The 23,949-nt window shown below is 36.6% G+C and overlaps 1 protein-coding gene across 2 annotated transcripts in view; it reads left to right on the top strand.

Moving 5' to 3' along the window:
• Window positions 1-23,949, top strand: part of LOC150080953 (glutamate receptor ionotropic, kainate 2-like) — a 225,376-nt gene that overhangs the window by 198,746 nt on the left and 2,681 nt on the right. For both annotated transcript variants that reach the window (XM_090381164.1, XM_090381165.1), the window contains exon 14: window positions 11,513-11,778. In XM_090381164.1, the coding sequence (XP_090237290.1) occupies window positions 11,513-11,778 (266 nt within the window). The remainder of the gene's footprint in view (window positions 1-11,512; window positions 11,779-23,949) is intronic.

Genomic DNA, 23,949 nt, shown 5'->3' with positions numbered 1-23,949 from the left:
ATGCTGTGTCTGAATTATTACTGTAGCCTTGTCTAGATGATCTTGCAATGCTTCTTTAACCAGTGACTCCATTATTTTCCCCAGAACAGAAGTTAAATTAACATGTCTGTAATGACTCATGTCACACTTTGATCACCCTTTGGGAATTGTGGATACATTTGGAGATCTGCAGTCTGTGGGGACCCCCCCCCTGAATCCAAGTATGCTCTTATAGTTATGGATAAGGGTTTGCTTAGTTCCTTTTCTGCCTCTTACATAACTGGATAAATCCCATCTACCCCAGGCACCCTATGTTTAACTTCAATAATTTCTCTCCCGCTTTTCTCTCAGGGAGCTAAATGATTACAAAATCATTTAGCTTCCTATTAGAGTTTAATAAGTTTCTATCCTCCACTGCCCTACAGAATTCCTTATATATGATTGTAGATGCAAAATATTCATTCAGTTTGTCAGCTACCTGAGCAGAATCATCAACAGTCGAACCATCGATATCAAGTGGACCAATCTGATTCAACCCCCTTCCTTCTAGAGTTTATGTAAGTAAAGAAGTCTTTGCTGTTTTCCTTTGCATTGTTTGCCAAAGATTTCTCATAATCTGCATGTGCTTGTGTAACGTCATTGTGACTTGATTACAGACCATCTTATATCTACCATAGGCATTTGCATCTCCTGAAAATTTATATGCATGCCATGCATTTTGCTTCTCTACCATGAGTCTCATTAGGTCATCAGACATCCATTTAGGCCTAAACCTTGGACAGTATTTTGTAGTTGGTATTAAAAGCCTAGTAGCTTCCAAGATTAATTCCTTGAATGCTTCCCATTTAGAATTTGCTGTTGGTAACATCATCAGATGGTCCCACTGTATAGAATTTAAAAACTGTCTGAGACCATTGTAGTCACCTTTGCAATACCAAAAATCCATTCCTTTACCCCTAATATCTGTAAGTAAATCCCACATCAGTACATACTGATCATAGCTACCTAGTGGTTCTTTTATCTGCAAATTCTTAATGCATGCATAATCACTGCTGATAATCAGATCAAGTATTCACTCGCTCTCTCTGCCTCCTAAAAATGATGCTAAAAATGGATTGAACATAACAGAGAATGTGTTAGTCTACAGTAACATTGATAAAGAAAGAACTATTGCATTTGATAATATCAATGATATAATTAAGAATAGACAAAAACAGTGCAAATGAAATAAATTCATTATTCAATAACTACAAGATCAACAATTACTAACCTCCTCACAGTTCAAGCTGTGATACTAAATGCTTTCCAAGCCAGAAAGGAAATTGCAATAATTTATGCTGACATAAAAGCAGCCTTCAATAGTGTGGATGCCTTACTCCATGCAGGAATTCCACGTGGTGGAGTCTTTCTGGACTCCTCTTTACTGCCACGAGGATCCCATTCCAAGGGTAGGGATGATGTATGCACTTACATAGACGATATTAAGATCCTAACACCCATCCAACTGTCCACGACCAATAGTGCATTGTGTGACCAGATTAATTATAAGCTTCTGAGCTTATTCGTATACTTAGATAAATTTGGCTTGGCCCTAAATCCGCAAAAGACTATAATCATGGTGTACTCGCTCAAAAAATCGCCTACGCTCGTACACCTGAAACTTAATGGCAAACCTATCCCAGTTGTTGAGACCCATAGATATCTGGGAGTAAAATTTGATACTAAACTTATGTTCAAGTCACATATTGACCTGATTGTAAAGAAAATAAACTACTTACATTGGGCAACAAAACAGCACCTCTTGCACCTGAAACAGACTACAACAACCGCATGATATTTAAGAACCACAGTGTATTTGGCCATTTTGTATGGCGGCAAATTGTGGGCATCAGCCACCCCTACCCACATTAGGAGAATATATGCAAGTGAATTCTGGCTGCTGAAGTGGGCAAACCATAAGTACCATCTCCCTCAACAGTTAAGGACCACACAGCTTTCTGAACAGCTTAAACTGCAGTGTTTACCAGACATCATTGCATGGAAATGATTAATAACCACAATCAAAATCAATGATCATCACCATGCTTCTGGCAGCTCTGTGAGTAGCACATCCCACCATCTGCATTAAGAATCACCAAATCCTTGAGAATGAAGACCAACAGACTGAAGGTGGCTGACAGGTTTATACCTGCAAGTGCATTAGAATCAATTCGATGCCTAACACATATTGGAATTGACCTACTAAGGCTCATAGAAGATCCGAAATATAGGAAACAAACCACAGTATGGTTCGATGAGGCTACTGTTGCCTAGTAGTTGTGTGAATTTCTGTCAAGAACTGTGCGTATGCAATTGAATAGTGTATATCTCGCACAAGTTGATTCAGTGGATGTGATGTTAAGATGAACTTTTGTATTACAATTTCCAGGACTCTAGACAGAAATGTAGTGATGAGTAATGCAGTTTATATTTCATCTTTTCATGTATCTTTTACCTTTCTTGTATATTTTAGCCATTCTTTTATTTTTCATTTTATGTTATCCCCTGGCATTTTCTGCTGTGAAGGGAATTTATCACTTACCAATATACTTTTTTATATTTGGTAGGACAAATAAAGATTTATTTAAATTCTTTCTTTAAATTAAAATCATTTGTTTTCTGTATGTACTATATGTACAGAAGGATTAAATTAAATAATTAATTAATGAAATTAAGTATATAGTAATTTTATTTCAATTATGTCATATATTTTTTTTATAGTTTATCCTATAAATAAATAAAAAAATATGTATTATTCTTATATTGTTAAACAAGGCTTTTGTTAAAGTTTTGTATTTCTATTTTTAACTGTTTATTTTTTAATTTTATTGTTTAATTTTACTTTATTATTTTATTTATTTTATTTTTGGTACTATTCCTCAGATATAGACACTCAAACCAAAAAAAAAGAAAAGTAAATTTTTGACACTTTTGCAGGACCTTGTTACTACAAACCTTGTAATAACAAACCATGAAAATTTAATCTCTTGAACTTTGTGTTATCAGGATTGTACAATATTTTCCTTTTCCTTCTGAAATATTCACGTATTTTTCTCTTTTCTTTCTGCCAGTACTTTCTCATTTCCACTGTTACCAATTTTTTTTTTTTTTAGCTATCTTCCTCTCTTTTATCCCATTAGTTTTTCACAGACCTCAATAACTGAATTCCACCTCTTCTTGCTCTCATTGGCATTACCATTAACAGTAGTAGAAGCATATGATTCAAGAAAGCAAGCTTATACAGCATCAGCCAAAAAAAAATCCCATTTTACATTCAGTCCAAAAGTTTGTCCACTTCTTCCTTGAATTTATTTACATTATCAACTTCCACAATGACAGATGGAAGTTTGTTACAGCAATCAACTACTCGCTGGCTAAAAGCAAATTTCTGCACATCTGTTCAACAACTGTCTTTCCTCAATTTCAGTTTATGCCCCCAATGGTTTGTAATCTGAGCAAGAGGAAGAATCCCATTAGCACTTAGCCTGCTCAATCCATTCAAGGCCTTATACACCGCAATCAGATCACCTCGCAGGTGCCTAGTCTCTAGATTCTGCAATTTTGCAGGACTTAAGCTTTTCTTCCTAAGAGCACCTCTTTTTTCCCATCACCATCTTGTTGCCCTTGTCTGTACCCATTCTAGCAACTCTCATCCTTACTAAAATGAGGCTTCCAGACCTGTATGCAGTACTCAAGGTGTGGCCTGACCATTATCTTATACAAGGAGATAATCACCTCCTTATTCCTGCTAGCAAAATTCCTGTATATCATTGACAAAACCCCATTATCTACCCTGGCAGCCTGTCTGCAATGCTCAAAAAACTTCATATCTGACTGCACAGTAACCCACAGGTCTCTTTCATTCTCTACCACCCTGAGTGTAATACCACACAGTTGGTACATTTCTCTGGGGGTTACTGCTACCCATATGCAGTACTTTGCATTTGTCAATGTTAAACTTCAGTCGCCACTTTTCAGCCCATCTGCCCAAATTTTCTAGATCCAGAGAATGGTAATCAATGGACACTGCTCATCGTGGACTAATGTTATTAGTGGAGTCCCTCAGGGTTCAGTATTGGGTCCTTTATTGTTTTCTGTATTTATAAATGATATTGATGATGGTATATCAAGCTTAATGTCCAAGTTTGCAGACGATACGAAGGTTGGCAGGGTTGTCAAGGACACTACTGACATTATGTTGCTGCAACAGGATCTGGAAAGGTTGAGCAGATGGGCTGAGAGGTGGCAAATGAAGTTTAACATTGACAAATGTAAAGTACTACATATGGGAAACAGCAACCCCAGAGCAACGTATCAACTCTGTGGTACTACACTGACAGTGGTAGAGAATAAAAGGGACCTGGGGGGTGGTTGTGCAGGCAGATATGAAGTTCTCTGAGCAGTGCAGATGGGCTACAAGAGTAGCTCATGGTGTATTGTCAATGATATATAGGAATTTTTCTAGCTGGGATAAGGAGGTGATTATTCCCTTGTATAAGGCAATGGTCAGGCCACACCTAGAGTACTGTATACAGGCCTGGAGGCCTCATTTCAAGAAGGATGTAGAGCTGCTGGAACGAGTACAGAGAAGGGCAACAAGATTAGTGAATGGAACAAAGGGGTGCTCTTAAGAAGAAAGGCTTAAGTTTTGCGAATTACAGTGTCTGGAGACTAGGCACCAGCGAGGTGATCTGATAGAGGTGTACAAAGCCTTGAATGGTTTGAGCATGCTCAATGCTGATGGGATTCTTCCTCTTGCTCAGAATAATCACCTGAGAGGGCATAAATTCAAATTGAGGAAAGACAGATGTAGGATAGATGTGCGGAAATTTGCCTTTAGCGAGCGGGTGGTTGGTAGGTGGAACAGACTTCCATTCCTTGTCGTGGAAGTTGATAGCCTAAATAAGTTTAAGGCTCAGCTGGACAGGTATTTTGAACGAACAGAGGGGTGAAGTGGAAGTGGTTATTTTTTATTTATTTATTTTACTTTATTTTTTTTTGGCTGATGCTGCATAAGCTTGCTTTCTTGCATCAAATGCCTCTACTAATGCTAATGCTAATGCTGTGGCAGTAGCATACTGTCATTAACAACACTGCTAAACTTTGTATCATTTGCGAACTTCGACATTTAACCTAATATACCTTCATCAATATCATTGATAAATACAGAAAACAACAATGACCCAACATCAAACCCCGGGGGGAACCGACTAATAACATTAGTTCACGATGGGCAGTGTCCATTGATTACTACTCTCTGTCTTCTCCCACTCAACCGTCCTTTTATCCATTGTAGCAACTTACCGTTAATGCCATACTGCTCCAAGTAGTCTTCAATGTCCAAGAGTATCAAAAGCTTTCCTGAAATTCAAATATACAATATCAAAATTATTTTTTGCATTCAGTTCTTTTGTGACCATGTCATATTATCCAATGAAATTGGTCACACAAGACTTCCCCTTAACTAACCCATGCTGTGTCTGAATTATTACTGCAGTTTTGTCTAGATGATCCTGCAATGCTTCTTTAATCAGTGACTCTATCATTTTCCCTTGAACAGAAGTAAAACTAACAGGTCTCTAATTACTCATGTCACTCTTTGACCCACCCTTTAGCAATTGCAGATACATTTGCACATCTCCAGTCTGTGGAGACTTCCCCTGAACCCAAGGATGCTCTCATAATTATGGCTAAGGGTTTGCTTACTTCCTTTGCCACCCCCTTTAATATAACTGGATAGATCCCATCTACCCCATGTTCCTTTCTTATGTTTATCTTCAACAGTTTCTCCTCCACTTTCCTCTCAGTTATTACAAGATTCTCTAGCTTACTGCTAGAGTTGAATACATCCCTGGCTTTGTCAGGGACATAGACACAGTACGTCAGGGGACATAAACACACCTGACATATTACATACTAACCAGATGTCCAAAGTGATCAGATATGTAAAAATTAACAATAGGAAAGTTGAAGTGAAAGTAGTAATTTCTAAGATTTTTCCCTTTAAAGGGGGAAAAAACTGCTGACCTCAGTTCTGACATTCTTAAAAATCTGGCAAATGATGGACTGGACATAATGATGTGCCGCACTCAAGGTTATGATAATGCTACCACTATGGCTGGAATCCATGGAGGTGTACAAGCCATTCTTAAGGGAAAAAGCAAGAAAGCTATTTTTAATAGATGTGTGGACTATTCGCTTAACTTTTTGCAGTCAGTACTCTTTTGCTGAAAATGCATCATGTGTGACATTTTTTGGAACTCTTGAGACAATGTTTTCTTTCTTTGCTGCTTCCACCCATCGATGGGATGTGTTAATTGACCATAATTGAGTGTCAGTGAAAAGGCTATTAACAACACGCTGGAATGCTCATCATGCTGCAGTTAAGCAAGTTAAAGAAAAGTTAGATAAGTTTGTGGTGGCGATTGAAAGCTCTTTGTGATCCACATGAAAATTTGGACACGAGGTGCAGCACATAGTCTTTTGCCTGCTGTGTGATTTCACTTTTCTGTGCTACCTGTACTTCTGGTATAATGTACTGCAGGAAGTTAATCTTACACAGCAGTACCTGCAGACTAAGGGCTTAACACTCGACAAGGTGGTGACAAAGCTAGAGGCACTAAGACTTTTTCTGCATGAGGAGCGCAGTCACCTAGTGGAGCATGCAATTGAACAGGCGCTTTTAAAATCAGACAAATATGGATTGCAGTAGAGAGAAGAGCCAGGTTCTAGAAGAGGATGGCAGGGGAGCAAGCAAGCAATGCTGGACTCGCTCTTCAAGAAGAAAATAAGAGGGCGATGCTTGAGTGCATTGATCGCTTTCATTCTGAACTCCAGATCAGATCAAGAGCCATCAAGGATGTAGCAGCCATGTTTGAGGCTGTTCAAGCAAAGAGGTGTCCATTCCAAAATTGACCACTTTCTATGATGAGGTATCTGAGAGTGTGCTTTTAATAGAAATACCAAGGCTGAGAAGGCACCTGAAAGCAGCAGAGATTGATCTGGAAGAAGCCAAAGATTGGGCAATATTATACATTTTGACATTCATTGCTGAATGAATCTTCATAGAATCTCTCCCAACCCTTTTACTAAGCCTAAAATTATTTCTGACAATCTGCGTGTCTGTGGCTTCATGTGAAAGGAGCTTTTCAAAGCTGAAACTTATAAAGAACTATTTGCAATCTACCATGGGACAGTCAAGGCTTTCCGGTCTTGCAATATTATCAATTTAAAGTGAGTTGGTGTAAGGCATTGATTTCGATGAAGTGATTCACAAGTTTGCAGCTTTGAAAGCAGGGAAAGGAAAGTTCTGATTTAGTCGAGATGTTCACTAAGTGCTGAAATGCTTGTGTATTTGTTCATGTTTATTTTTTTGTTATTATTTCATTTATGAGTATATTTCCACATGCATTTCTCTACAACTTCTACATTATTTGGGCCGTTACTGATTATGCAAACCTAATCCATTAATGTATCTGATATAATGGTAAAGTTTTATGTAGTTCTTAAACATTTTTACTTTGGATTCTATTGTTTTCTTACCAAATTTTTACTTTAACCACATGAAACTATGTAAATGTAAATACATAGGCTGTGCGTATGATATTGTAATTTAAAGATGTAATTTTAATTTTGCTAGTTGTTTATGTCACTACTATTGCCATTACATTCAATGATATACGGGAATTACGATTTACGAGTAACATTAGTACAAAAAACATTACTAAGGATTCTGTATGGTTTGGTATGGGAGAAGGTCCATGGGGTGACGCCATGAGTTGCTGCACTGGATGACCAACCCTAGTGATGCCACTGATTCTGACAGCCAGTCTGCATTGCACAGATAACTTCATGTTGGGCTGTACAATTACCCTTAGGTTTCTTTTGCTCTCCACCACCTTGAGTGTGGTACCACCTAATTCGTATGTTATTCTGAGATTGCTGCTGTCCATATACAATACCTTGCATTTACCAGTGTTAAACCTCAATTGCCACTCCATTATTTTCCTTGGAACAGAAGTCAAATTTTCATAAGGTCTATAAATGCTCACATCAGCCTTTGATCCCTCCCTTTGTGAATAGGAGATATACAGCCACTCCCCGACTTACATAAGGGTTGTGTTCCGTGGAACTCTACATAAGTCGGGATTTCCCTAAATGCTTATATGCAGCACTTGCAGATTTGATTGACTTTGATTGAAGCAAAAAATAAATGTTCAACGAACATGTAAATAGAATTATTTATTCAATTTTTTTTTATCTTATGCACAGGAAAAATTACAAAACTGTACAAAAATTTCAGAATTATAAAATTACAAAAAAAGAGAGAGGAGACGGGAATAATGTCAGTGAGTTTTACCTTTCGAGCATCGTTGCCAGAATTAACTCTCCAGCTGATAAGCATGCCCCTGTGGAAGTTGAGGGCTGTGGAGATTTAGAAGGAGTTTTTTCCAACACATCACAAAATTTCTCTGCAGCTGCAGAATCAGCACTAGCAACTTCACTGCATACTTTAACCTATAAAACCACCTGTTGCTTGCCGTGAACTTGGCATGGGGTTTGCCATACTTATTCTTAATATCTTCATGAATACTCCTTGCTTTTTCTTGAATGGCCATTGGACTCAGAGGCATTTGCTTCTGAATCCGATTTTCTATCCATATTATTAAGCTTTTCCATCTTCGATATATAGCACCTGAACACTGTTTTGTGATCACTGTTGATCTTAAATGCGTTGATCCTTTAACATGTTCTTTTATACACGTACTCTCCCTTAAAATAGTATTCACTGTTGAAGCCATGAGACCTAATTTCATGCAATAGATCAGTGGTCTCCAAAGTGGGATGCACGCACCCCTAGGGATGCACGACATAATCCACAATAAATCAATATTTATTAATTATGAGAACTAGTTTTTGAAATGTAATTGAAAATAAAAATTATAAATAAATGTTTTTTAGTACTTCAATATGCAGCTTTGTTCGATCATGCGGCTTTATTGGATCATGCACATTCAAGTATATTCATTTTGTACTTGACTTCAATTTTGTTTTGTATTTTTTTATTTGTGATCTTTTAAAATTGTGATTTTAGATATAATGCTTTCCATGTAAATGATTTATAAATAAAAAAAATTTAACATACATTTAATCATGCTTCCTTTTAAGTAAAATAGCGGTGCATGACAAAAAAGATTGGAGAACACTGCAATAGATGACAAACTTTGTCGTGCTTCGTACTTCTTAATTAATCATCTTCATTTCTAAATCAATTTTGTTTCATTTCCTAGCACTGCCAGCACTTGCACTTTCCGTTGGTCCCTTTCCCTTCACAATTGTAATAAGTAAATAGGAATGAAGAGAAGATTCTGAAAATTTATTTATGTTTTTTATATGATTGAAGATTTCAGTGAAGGAGTTACTCATTTCACCATAATACTGTAACATAAAAAACCCACAGAATTCCAGTTATTGGTATTATCGCAAATGCAATAAGATTGAGTTTACTACCTGTTTATAATAGATTGCACTAACAGAAAAGTCCAATAAACCGGAAAGTGCAAATTGTTTTTATTGTTTTATGGTAGTGACCTCCAGAAATGTGTTTTAGAAGTATATCACAAAGGCATTCAAAATTGATTCTTATAACAGAATGTATGATAATGACGAAAGTGTAGTGCAATTGCCATTATAAAAATTACCTTTTAGAGAGATAAATAGGTTATTTATATAGTGAAAATTTCAACTTCTGAGGTCTTGGAACAAATTACCAAAAAAAACAATGCGTTATTGGTTTCACATTATGATATTTTCACCAAAGCTCCGTTTATTCCTACGGGATGTAAAATATGTTTTCACAATTTTTTAAAGTTTGCACCAGCTGGCAAAAACTTATGTAAAGTTGAATTTCCTTAAGTTGAGTGTTACATAAGCCTGGGAGTGGCTGTATTTGCACATCTGTAAAAAACTCCCCTGAACCCAAAGATGGTCTCATAATTATTGCCAAGGGTTTGCTTATCTCTTTTGGTGCTGCTTTTAATATAACTGGCCCTTTTCCAATTGTTAAATCCCATTAGCTCAAGTTGCTTTATTTACTTTTAGCTTAGCTATTTCTTTTCCACTTTCTTCTCAGTTATAACAAAATCATATAGCTCTCAGTTATAATATATCCGATGTTCCCACATGTAAAAACTCCACACGTGAATGTAGATACAAATTATATATTTAGTTTGTCAGCAACATAAATAGCCCGAGATGTCATTGCAATAGATGTGAACTGCACGTCTTTACTCGTTGTCAGAATATTTAACCCTAAAAATGGAAAATAAAAAGTCTAGTAAATGAAAATCGTATACTATCCAGGAAAAACTACAGTTTGTGACATGTTTAAAAGCGGGGGAAAGTCAAAATTCAATATCGCAACAAACAGGCATTGACAGGAAAAATCTTTGCCGTTGGTTGCAACAAGAAGCAGAATTATTGAAGCTGGTTAAAAAACGTAAACACAAACGTCTTGAAGGTGCAGGAAGGAAGGCGTTTTATCCCGAAATTGAGAAAAAGCTATTTGAATTTTTCAAAAAGGAACGAAATAACCACCGATCAGTTACCTATAACACATTGCGAAACTATATTTTCTCACCAGAATTTGGCCTTAAAATACCACCTGCTTTTAAAGTAAGCAACAAGTTCTTATTTGGATGGACCAGGAGACATTGGATTAGATCACGTAAAATAACTCATCAAGGACAACTCGAATTGCTCTGATACAACAGGTTCTGAATGAAAATTACTAATATAAATAATTCTCTTCTTGCAATTATTATGTCTTATATATTTATATTTTTTTAAGATAATAAGAATAATTTTTAATTTCATACTGTTCTATTATTGCAATATTTAAAATAAAAATAGCCTTTCATTAATTAAATAAATATTATTTCAAAATAAATCTGTTTCCGTTAAGAAGGCCATGGGCTTCTATTTATGGACAATATGGCAACCTTAAAAATGCAAAAACCAAATACAAGCCCATGGGCCTCTTAACAGAAAAACCCGGTACACAACCACAATATGCAAAACATGTTGGTTGGTGACAGTGCTCTTTCCTGGTGGGATATGTGAACGAAATTCTTTTTCTTCCATTGTCCTCTCTGTTTCATGGATTATAGGTATATTAAATTTCACTTATCTGACCATAGAAGTGCTCCAGACAGCTTTGAATAGGAATACTTTATTTATAAAGACTTTTACTTTGAATAATAGATTCACCAAGGATGAAGATGGAAACTTATTAATCTAAGTTTATATGGGTTTATTCTTAAAATTAAAAAAACAACTGATTTTCCTTTTGTTACCATTGTTTACCTTTGTAGTGGCTTTACAACAAAAAAAAATATATATTTTTATGACATTATTTAAAAAATAATATTTTCATATACATATATGTGTATGTGTATATTCATATGTGATAAATGTTCTAATTTTTGTTCATCAGATACTAAGTTGGCTGCCTGGTTATCCACTGGTATTCTAAAACTTCAGGAGAGTGGAAAGTTGCATGATTTTAAAGAACGATGGTGGAAACAGAAAAAAGGTGGGGGTCGGTGTTCAGCTGCTTCTGGTCAGCAGTCTAGTGGAGAACTAGGCTTGGGAAATGTTGGTGGTGTGTTTGTTGTACTTCTGGCAGGCCTTGCTTTAGCTGTTGTTGTAGCCACATTAGAATTCCTGTGGAACACACGACGAATATCATCAAAAGATAGAGTAAGTTAAATTAGAAAACTAAGTACGTATAATATATTTTGAGTTAATTTTTGTTTAAGATACAGTTAGTCCCTGACTTACATAAGCCCGAGTTACGTAAATTCGGACTTACATAATTTTTTTTGGTAAAATCGTAAAGATACTTTCTGTATAATTTTTAAGATTGAAGTTGAATGAAGGAACAATAAGTATACATTTTTATTTTCATTCCCATACAAACTATGTTGGATAATAACCTGCGGTGCAACTAGAAACTAGTAAATAACTAGAGTTGGCATTTCGTTTTCTGCTTTCAAAATTCTGAAGAAATATTCAACAACATGTGTTTGAGATAGGTGAACTATGTCAAAGCACTTCAGAGAAACCCCCACAACGTTCAAACCATGTGGACTGTGTCCCATCAGCTATTTCTTTGGAGAATTACATTCTAGCCCTTCATTTGTACACCCTTTTCTTCCTTGCTTTCTGGATTGTAGAATCAATTCAGTTTTGTTTGAGAGTGAAGTGGGAGCTTTTGTTTGCATTTCGTATGCAATATTTGTTACACATGTTGGGTTATTGTGGTTAGTTTAAATTCACGTTGTGTCCTACTATTTTCAATTACTTTGCGTCAAACTATCATTGTGTAGTGTGCACTTCATTTGCATGTCATAAGGTGTGACAGAATTTCTTGTAATTTAACCCTGTTCTTTCTGAAGTTCTTTACAGAAAATTTCATTTTGACCGTTATCATGGTGCCACCTAAGAGAATAAGTGACAGCAGTACTAGTAAATCTACCAATAAAAGGAAAGCAATTGATTTGGATCAGAAAATTAAAATAATAAGGATGTATGAAAATGATCAAACATTAACAAGTATCACGCTGAATTTAGATTTGTCAGTATTCAACAGTGAACACAATAATAAAGGACAAAGACAGAATATGTGAAGCGGTGAAGGGATCGGCACCAATGAAGGAACAACTATAGCCAAGGCTAGAACGGGACTAATAAGCGAGATGGAAGAGTTATTTATTGTGTAGGTGGAAGAACAAATCCCAAAACGCATCCTCTTAAACCTTCACCTCATCAAAGCAAAGGCTTGTGCCATTTTCATGGATCCTAAGAAGAAGAGTGATGATACTGAAACCACCTTTGTTGCGAGTGTAAGAGAAGCGGATATCATAAAGTTGCCTTAAAAGTGGTGAAGCAGCAAGGGCAGATGGTGAGGCTGCCGAAAATTTCAAGGACAAATTGGATGAGATTATAAGTAGTGGTGGTTATTTGCCACAACAAATATTTAATGTGGATGAGACTAGCCTTTCTTGGAAAAATATGCCTAGTAGGACTTATATTTCTATTGAATAAAAGTCGATGTCTAGGTTTAAAGCTGCCAAAGACAGGGTAATACTCTTAGTGGGGGAGGGTAACACAGGCATACTTTTAAGGACGTTGACAAGAAATCACTTCCTGTATACTTCAGGGCTAACTCAAAGGCCTGGGTGACAATAACCATGTTCGAAGAATGGTTTCTAAATGTGTTTGTCCCTGAAGTTGAAAAATATTGCTTACAAATGGCAGTACCTTTTGAAATATTAATTCTCCTTGACAACTCCTAGTCATTCTAAATATCTAGATGATCTGCATGACAACATCAAGGTGGCATGCTTCCCTCCAAATACAACAGCTTTGATTCAACCAATAGATCAGGGAGTTATCCAGGCATTCAAAGCTTATTACATACCAACAACATTTTCTGGGGCTGTAAATGCAACAGAGCAAGGGAAGATGGATCTGCAGCAATTTTGGAAGACGTTTAACAACCTTGATGGAATACGCAATATTTCAAGAGCCTAGAATGTTCTGACAACAACTTGTATGAGCAGAATTTGGAAAAAAAACTTCTAAAACATTCCGAGATTAACAGCGAAGGCTTCAACAAAGATGAGCTGATGTCTTCTGTTACCAAATAAATTGTAAACTTAGCTCAGGAGTTGCAGCTGGTCCTGGAGGACAAAGATATAGATGAGCTTATGGATGAATGAGGTGAAGATTTAACAACAGGAGACCTAGTTCAGTGAAACACACAGAGTTGAGAAGCAAGAGAGAACTAAATCTGTTGAGGAATTAGAGCCGAGAAGCACTTCAAATTAAAGGAAATGGCAGAAGTGTTTCATAAAATTCAGGAACATCTCTCTATGTTTGATGGAATGCATGAAAACACTGAACATTTCTTGAAAATAGAAAGAAAAGTTCAAGCTTGCTTATCGCGAAATTTATTTAAAAAAAGAACAAGGATACGAAACAGATGAAGATCAAAGAGTTCATATCACATTCTACTTCCCTGACCTCTACTCAGCCTACAACACCCTGTGATTAATGTGCCTTATTGATGCTTCAGGTTCTTTTTAAGTTACCTTCAGTTCATCTCCTGAAGCGTATAGACTTTGATTTATTGTGTGGTTTAGACCAATTTTCTTAATTATATACCCTATAAAACCTATGTAGCGTACAAAATACATATCAGTTTTTACAGTACAATAACATGTGTTCTTTCTTCCTTTTATGTTTTCTTATGTGTCACTCCGGCTGCTTCACCGCTGTTCCCAGATAAAGTTTTTAATTGTTATAGTATATAACTGTTTTTCTTAATTCTTCTGAGTATATTATGTGGTTTTTGTAATTTTGGTATATCAGGAACCACATAATATCCTCAAAAGAATTAAGAAAAACAGTTATATACCATAACAATTAATAAATAAATTATAATAAACAAATAAATAGTAGGAAAACTTTATTAGTCATTCCCGAGTTACATAAAACTCGACTTATGTAAGAAGTCCTGGAACGTATCTCTTATGTATGTCGGGTACAGACTGTACTTAGTACTCCATAGTACAATAGACTGGCAAAATAATGGCACATTCAGATTGGATGTTTACATACAGCGCAGATTTTTTGCAGTGCTGAAAAAAGAAAACAAGTCACGTGATTACTGTATTTGTTTGCTTTTGCCATTTTGAACGTGAATTCTGTACTGATATCACTAATTGTACTGCTGTTTTACATTTATTTTAAATTAACAACCCCTCACTATGGCTCCTCATGTTAATAAACCTCATACAGAGAAGAAAAGAAGAACAACATTAAAGCTTAGTGACAAACTTGATGTAATCTAAACTATTACATTAGGGTCCTGGAAAGTTCGGGCTTTTATGTGCAGTTAATAAAGTTGCATTCTTAATCTCTCTATTTCTTATTTAGCCTCATTATTTTTGCATTAAATGTATTAAAAATAAAACTTTCTAAATAATGGAAAAATCAAAATAACAGCACCTTGAAACCCCAAATGTGCCATTATTCTGAAAATCTACTGTACAAGTTACCTTTATTAACAAATAATTATGTTCATGTGACTGAGCTGGCTTCTTGATTACATGAACAACTAAACAGAGTGGAGTCCAGTCTCAGGTACCTTATTTATTAAATGTACCCGAGACTGAACATCCCCCCCCTTCTCCCAAATAAATAAAATTATTAAATAAAAATAAATAAACAAAGAAAGAGTTATATTCTGTAGGAATGGCACATAATTTGGTTGATGTGTAGATTAGAAGCTTAACTACAAGTGTAATACATATTGTGCCCATGTCATGCAGAGTCACTTATTCAGTAATGCCACTATAGGGCAAAAATGGCTTATGGGCATGTTTACCCTATAACAGAGATACTTAATCATGGAGCAGTTTCAAACTCAATTTCTTTGAAGAGTTTAGACAGAAATATAGCAATATTTCAAAACACAAAAACCACCAAGTCACTATGAGGAAGTTGATTAAAAAATTTAACGAGATTGCTGGTCAGTATCATGATTCCAGATCATCAGTCCCCATCTTCCTTGGACTCAAAGGAGGAACTCACGGACTGGAGATGTGCAAATGTGACCCCAATTCACAAAGGAGGATCAAAGGGTGAAACAAGTAATTACAGACCAGTTAGTTTAACTTCTGTTCCGGGGAAATTAATGGAGGCACTGGTTAAAGAAGCACTGCAGGATCATCTAGACAAGACTTCAGTTGTAGCTCAGACACAGCATGGGTTTGTTAAGGGGAAGTCTTGTCTGACTAATTTGATTGGATACTATTATGTGGTCACAAAGGAACTGGATGCAAAGAATAATTTTGATATCATGTATTTGGATCTTAGAAAGGCTTTTGATACTGTTGCACATGGAAGACTGCTGCACAAATTGGAGGCATTGGAGGCAAAATTGCTGCTATGGATAAAGGGATGGTTGAGTGGGAGAAGACAGAGAGTGGTAATCAATGGACACTGCTCTTCATGGAATAATATTATTAGTGGAGTCCCCTAGGGTTCGGTGTTGGGTCCATTGTTGTTTTCTGTATTTATTAATGATATGGATGATGGTATATCAGGCTTAATGGCCAAGTTTGCAGCCAATATGAAGGTCAGCAGGGTTCTTAATGACAGTACGCTGCTGTAACAGGATCTAGAAAAGTTGAACAGATGGGATGAGAGGTGGCAACTGAAATTTAACATTGACAAATGTAAAGTACTGCAAATGGGTAGCAGTAACCCCAGAGTAATGTATCAACTGTGTGGTACTACACTGACAGTGGTAGAGAGTGAAAAGGACCTGGGGGTAATTGTGCAGGCAGATATGAAGTTTTCTGAGCAGTGCAGACGGTCTGCAAGAGTATCTCATGGTGTCCTGTCAATGATATACAGAATTTTTTCTAGCAGGGATAAGGAGGTGATTATCCCCTTGTATAAGGCAATGGTCAGCCCACACCTTGAGTACTGTATACAGGTCTGGAGGCCTCATTTTAAGAAGGATATAGAGCTGTTGGAACAAGTGGGATGGGATCTATCCAGTTATATTAAAGGAGGCAGCAAAGGAAGTAAGCAAACCCTTAGCCATAATTATGAGCGCTTCCTTGGACTCAGGGGAGGTACCCATAGACTGGAAATGTGACCCCAATATACAAAGGAGGATCAAAGGCTGACACAAGTAATTATAGACCTGTGAGCTTAACTTCTGTTCCAGGAAAATTAATGGAGGCACTGGTTAAAGAAGCACTGCAGGATCATTTAGACAAGACTTCAGTTATAGCTCAGACACAGCATGGTTTTGTTAAGGGGAAGTCTTGCCTGACCAACTTGATTGGATATTATGATGCAGTCACAAAAGAACTGGATGCAGGGAATAACTTTGATATTATATACTTGGATCTTAGAAAGTCTTTTGATACTGTTGCACATGGAAGACTGCTACACAAATTGGAGCAGTGTGACATTGGAGGCAAATTGCTGCTATGGATAAAGGGGTGGTTGAGGGGGAGAAGACAGAGAGTGGTAATCAATGGACACTGCTCATCGTGGACTAATGTTATTAGTGGAGTCCCTCAGGGCTCAGTGTTGGGTCCATTATTGTTTTCTGTATTTATAAATGATATTGATGATGGTATATCAAGCTTAATGTCCAAGTTTGCAGATGATACAAAGGTTGGCAGGGTTGTCAAGGACACTACTGACACTATGCTGCTGCAACAGGATCTGGAAAGGTTGAGCAGATGGGCTGAGAGGTGGCAAATGAAGTTTAACATTGACAAATGTAAAGTACTACACATGGGAAACAGCAACCCCAGAGCAACGTATCAACTCTGTGGTACTACACTGACAGTGGTAGAGAATGAAAGGGACTTGGGGGTGGTTGTGCAGGCAGATATGAAGTTCTCTGAGCAGTGCAGATGGGCTGCAAGAGTAGCTCATGGAGTATTGTCAATGATATACAGGAATTTTTCCAGCAGGGATAAGGAGGTAATTATTCCATTGTATAAGGCAATGGTCAGGCCACACCTAGAGTACTGTATACAGGTCTGGAGGCCTCATTTCAAGAAGGATGTAGAGCTGCTGGAACGAGTACAGAGAAGGGCAACAAGATTAGTGAATGGAACAAAGGGGTGCTCTTACGAAGAAAGGCTTAAGTTTTGCAAATTACAGTGTCTGGAGACTAGGCACCAGCGAGGTGATCTGATAGAGGTGTATAAAGCCTTGAATGGTTTAAGCATGCTCAATGCTGATGGGATTCTTCCTCTAGCTCAGAAAAATCACCTGAGAGGGCATAAATTCAAATTGAGGAAAGACAGATGTAGGATAGACGTGAGGAAATTTGCCAGCGGGTGGTTGGTTGGTGGAACAGACTTCCATCCCTTGTGGTGGAGGTTGATAGCCTAAATAAGTTTAAGGCTCAGCTGGACAGGTATTTGGAACGAACAGAGGGGTGAAGTGGAAGTGGGTTTTTTTTTTTTTTTTTTGGCTGATGCTGCATAAGCTTGCTTTCTTGCATCAAATGCCTCTACTAATGCTAATGCTAATGCTAAAGTACAGAGAAGGGCAACAAGATTAGTGAATGGAACAAAGGGTTGCTCTTATGAAGAAAGGCTTACGTTTTGAAATTACAGTTTCTGGAGACTAGGCACCTGAGAGGTGATCTGATTGAGTTGTATAAAGGTTTGAATGGTTGGAGCATGTTAAATGCTGATGGGATTCTTCCTCTTGCTCAGAATAATCACCTGAGAAGGCATAAATTCAAATTGAGGAAAGACAGTTGTAGGATAGATGTGCGGAAGTTTGCCTTTAGCTAGCGGGTCGTTGATTGTTGGAACAAACTTCCATCTGTCGTAGACGTTGATAGCTTAAATAGATTCAAGGCAGAACTAGACAAACATTTGGAGTGAGTGGATGAGTGAAATGAGAAAGGTATAAGTTTGCTTTCTTGCATCATGTGCTTTTACTAATTCTAATGCTAATTTGTAGTCCCACATCTGCCTTCAAGGACTAGCTGTTCCACTTTAGCCACAATGGCAGGATGTATAGCTGAAACTGATATTACTTCCCTTGGATCGCAGTGCACACTGCTATGCCCACATTTGAACTGTCTTTTCCAATTTTTCAGTCTCATATGATGGACAATCCTTCCCGTATGTAGCTTTTATCTCCTTGTGGAATTTTTTTGCTTCTTTGCCTTGCAATATGAGGAAATTTTATAATGGATTGGAACTCAACATTATCCTTACCACCTCACTGTATTCATGGTTCCAGAAAAACAAATAAATATACATTAACTTATGAGACTTAGTAGCCCTAACTCAATTATTGCTAATTGAATGTTAATACTTATTGATTGCCCCTCAGTGTAGTCGAACTAAACAATAGAAAAATAAAGGGATTTGGGTGTTACAATACGTTCAGACATGTAGTGCTCTGAACAGTATAGACAGGTTGCAGGGAAGGCCCGTGGTGTCCTATTGATGATTTATCAGACAATTGATTATAGAGATAGGGAGGTTGTAATATCTCACTGTATAAGGTAATTGTGAGACCATTCTTGGAATACTGTATTCACTGCATAGAGACCTCATCTAAAAAAATGACATCAAGCTTCTTGAAAGGATCCAAAGATGGGCAACATGCCTGATGAGATCTGCAAAAAGGCATCCATATGAGGAGAAAATGTAGGTTACAGTGCTCAGTAACTAGGTGCCTTATTGGAGACTTGATTGAGGTGTATATGGCTCTGAGAGGAGAAAGTAAAAATGAATGGGGGGGAAATTTTCACTGTTATAAATGATTCCAGGGACCATAAATTCAAATTACAAAGGAAGAGTTTTGGGCAGATTGCAGAAAGCTTTCTTGGAGGTAGTGAAGTTTTAATTACTGGAATAAGTCGCCTCCGTGGGTGGCTGAGGCTGATAGGTTTGGGAAGTTCAGTGGTCAGCTGGATCGATACCTGTATGAGGTTAGAGTTAAATAGGTAGTAGTTTATTTTATTTTGTTTTTATTATTTATTTATTATTATTATTTTTAATTAAACCAATGGCAGTACTAATACTAAATGACACTAAATGGTTTATAACCCATAGGTTAAGAATTCCTTTATAGGTTTTTTTTTTTTTTTCCATATTCAAGTCAGATGATGATGGTTGCATAATTTTCCTCCTCCCGGAACCAAGGTTTTCCATTTGCCAAAATAGGTAAAAACCATCTGGAGAATACACACATTTAATTGACACAATATGCAATGCTCCGTGGTCTTAGTTGGCTTGGCATATGTTCTTTAACTTAAAGGGATGGCATATGCAATGCAATCCCTTTAAGTTAAAACTGTTGCTTGTATTACAATTTCTTCTAATGTTCTGTGTTCCAGTGTCAACTTTATATTCCACCATTCTTCCTCCACATTCCAAATGACATTTCTAACGTTTATATACACAGCATCTTGACCAGTTGTGGGGGGTGGAAAGGAAAGATGATGATTTATATTTTTTGTTATTGGTTTTATTCTTATTTTTATTTGTTTTGTTCCCTTTTATGTGTTTGTCCACTTTATTCTTATTTCCCCCACTTACGCATCTGACTTTACTTCCTAGGAGAATTCCAGATTCGTGGGAACTTCTCAATTGTGTATAATTCCCTTCGGAAAGGCTGAGTGTTCAGGAATAACAAACTCACACACATTAATAAACAACAAAACATAATTTATTTACACTTATATATACAACATAATATACAATTGAATAAAAAAACATGTAATATGCACACAAGGTTATGTTAAAGATACCTTGCATATATTATTCTTATATTAACAATTGATATGCTATTTTCATCATTATAATCTGGGTTCTTGCCATTCGGTTACAATACACTGAAGACTAATCTTAACTTTCCTAAAGTCTCTATTTGTTATTAGTCTTTCAGTTAGATCAACAATTCTTCATCAATACAAACACTATATTCAATTATCTATCCTTAGAACATTCAAATATTCTCATATAAAATTTATTATCCTTCTAACATATTATAATCATTTGAACAACAATTTAATCTATTACTTATCTTTCGTTTCTCTTGCATTTTACAATAACCTTTTTGAATTAATTAAACTCTGTTAGTATATATATAATTTACTTAAGAGATAATTTATCTATCTATTTACTTCTAGTGCTATCTCTGTTTTTCATTAATTAATCACTATACTGTTTTACTAACAGTCTTTGTTAACTTACAGTACTTACTATTATCTTTTTTCTTTCCTTTCCGGGGAGGTTCCAAGCTTTCCTGGCTCTCAGGGTACCTTCTGGGGATCTCTTTCATCAGCTACACCTGAATTTGCTAGATGATTTTTAGGAACTCTTTGCTGCACTGGGACTGGTGTTCTTTCTCCACCTTATTAAAACCTATCACAAGGAAAACTCATAGGGCATCTCACATTAACTCCTTCTCCTCTCCACTTTATTAAAACTTATCACAAGGAAAAACTCATAGGGTGCTACCCTCGTTTTTCCGCTCCACCTATTAAGAACTTTTTTCAAGAAGAAAATTTCTCAGGGCGCTACCCTTCTCTTTTCCCACCACGACCAAACACTCCACTGTTAACTGACGCATATTTCCTACCATATCAGAACCCTCAACTGTCCATGTTACTAACTCATTTTACTTATCTCAACGAAAATCTCGACTGCTGTGTCCACTGACTATTTCAATTTCCCTAGCACCAAAAACTCAACTTAGAATCCCACTAACCCATTTTCCTAAACACTCACAAGAATCTCAACTTTGGGTTCAGTCTCATTTCCCAAGCACCGACACGAATCTCAACTTTGTCTCCCTCCTAACTCATTTCCGTAAATACCCACATAACTCAACTCGGTGTTCTGACTCTCTCCACCTTATTAAAAACACCTTCTCAAAAAAGAAACCTCACAGACTCACCCACTTCCACTCCGGTTCTCTCTTTTTGTTCATCTCAATTTGTGTACCGCCTACATATGTCAAATACGCCCTAGTTTTTTGTTTAACCAATCTTACTCATTTTATCAACTTTCTCTCTCTTCTTATTCGCTAATTTTTATCTTTCTCACACTGATTCCTTGTTGCTCGATCTAACTTCTTATTTTAAGATATTTGTAAAATTTCTCAGGCTGTCAGTACCTTTGAAGTCAGCTGCTTATAGTTATACTTTAGCAGACTAATTTCCCATGATCTAAAAACTTGCCATCACTGCCAGCCAGACAGACTTAAATCTAATTCCCAGCATTTGTTCCGTTTTTACCACCTTATTATACTCTTGAGGTGTCACCGATTAAAGAAATGTCCCGACAACACATGGTCCACCGCGCTATTGTTTACCAGAGTTAACACCTTCTACTAATAACAGTTGCAACCAGTTTCCATTGTTTTGGATGCTCCTGTGTGCTGGGAACCGAAGTACACCCCTTTCTTGCCATTAGCCTTTGTCAAGCTTAACACTGACCTTCATAAACGTTGTCTAATTTAATCCTTGCCAGTGATCTTAGTAATATTCTTAACTTGTAACGTTCCGCTCCCCCATTGCTTTATTATAAGTTTTACTTTAAATAAATCTCCCTCTTCCACAAAATATTATATTTGTAAGATTTTACATCTTACACAGTACATGCTGCTATCTCTTATTTATATTTCTAACTAATAGCAGGCAGAGTTTCAATAGATGGCAATACAAAAAAGAGCTTTGAAAATCAGAGGAGGAGGAGGAGGTTGCACCTGTTAACCAATTTGTGTTTAAAAAAAAAAGTTGAAGTTCTCTGTATTTCTAATCCAGAAATTACTTACTTTACGTTATCTGCGCTGTTTGTCTCGGTTAGAGGTCAGTGACATGGATGGAACACTTTCACTTTGTACAGTTGGCACAGTCTGCTGGAGTGAGCCCTAGTTCCTGCATATCTTGCCTCACTATGCTCTCAATTGTCATCTTTGGCCTGCCTCTCCTCCTTCAACCTGGAACTTGGCAACTAAACACATATTTGGTAATGTGGGTAAACTCGTGGCGCTGGACGTGTTCCCACCATCTAAGTCTGTTCTCCCTAATCTTCAAGTTGATGGGTGCAGTTTTCATCTCCTGTCTCACATTTTCATTTTGCCTTCTATTTCTCAGGGTTATTCCCAAACTCCACCTTAGCATTCTGATCTAGAAACTGATGAAGTTAAATTAAATTATAAATTCAACTGTGACCTAGAGGATATTACTGTATTAAAAAATAATAATAACAAAATTTTTTTAATTATTTTCTATAAATTTTTTTTTTTTGCAGTAATTTCACTGTAATGCTGGGTAATCAGTTCAAAATATTTAAAAGTATTTAGGGGCAAAATTTTCATTTTTATATTTTTTAAAAAATTCACCTCACAGAGCCAGCCTTTTCAGAAACCTTGTTACCATGGCTCATACACATTCAGAAAACTCACAAAGTAAAGAGTTAAAAAGTCATTCTGTACAACATTTTCACACAGCACAATTGCTTTTAATAGCAATATAATGGGTCTTGCCATTCATTTGGAGGACTCTGAGTTGAAATCCATTTGGAAATTGGAGGCCTTAAAGGTTTCTTCAATCAATGCAGTAGTTAGGAGTGGTTCCTCCAGTTTTCCATGAGTTATTCTAGGCTCTTCAATCCATGAGCACACACTTACATTCACATGAATCTATCATTTGTACAGTCATTAATACATAATAAATACCATCTGAACTAACATCCAATGGCACTATTGAAAAAATAGTGTATATGCATCTAAAATTATCAACCAACACCCAACTTGTGAAAGTTTTTGTAAGCTGCAATTATGCACAATGTGCATGTTGGAGTGAGCACAGTTTTCTCTAATTATTTATCATATCCCATTTTCATTTATATACATTGATTGTTAATATGATGACTGTATGACTCTTTCTCCTTATGGGATTTTTTTGTCTCCACCCTGTGATGGTATTGGTACAAAGCGCTTGTGGTGATTGGTTGTGTCCAGTTACTGTTATTATTTTTTATGAAAGTTTTTGTAAGCTTGCAATTTTGTTATGCACAATGTGCATGTTAGAGTGAGCACAGTTTTCTCTATTTATTTATCATATCCATTTTTCATTTATATACACTGATTATTATAATTATAAAAACCTTTTCTCCTTTTATGGGATTTTTTTCTGCCCTGTGACGGGTTCTGGTACTAAGTGCATAGGGTGGTTGATTGGTTACTACCATTATTTATATACACTCTCTCACACGGTCGAGAAACTCTCTTACTATCCTACAGGTGTTCAGTTTTGCAGCTTTCTGCAGTTCCATGTAAGTGTTCTCT

The sequence above is a fragment of the Mastigoproctus giganteus genome, chromosome 9, assembly GCF_048544385.1.
Source record: "Mastigoproctus giganteus isolate SK-2022 chromosome 9, ASM4854438v1, whole genome shotgun sequence".
In the NCBI taxonomy this organism is placed as follows: domain Eukaryota; kingdom Metazoa; phylum Arthropoda; class Arachnida; order Uropygi; family Thelyphonidae; genus Mastigoproctus; species Mastigoproctus giganteus.
This window is presented reverse-complemented; position numbering and strand designations above follow the sequence as displayed.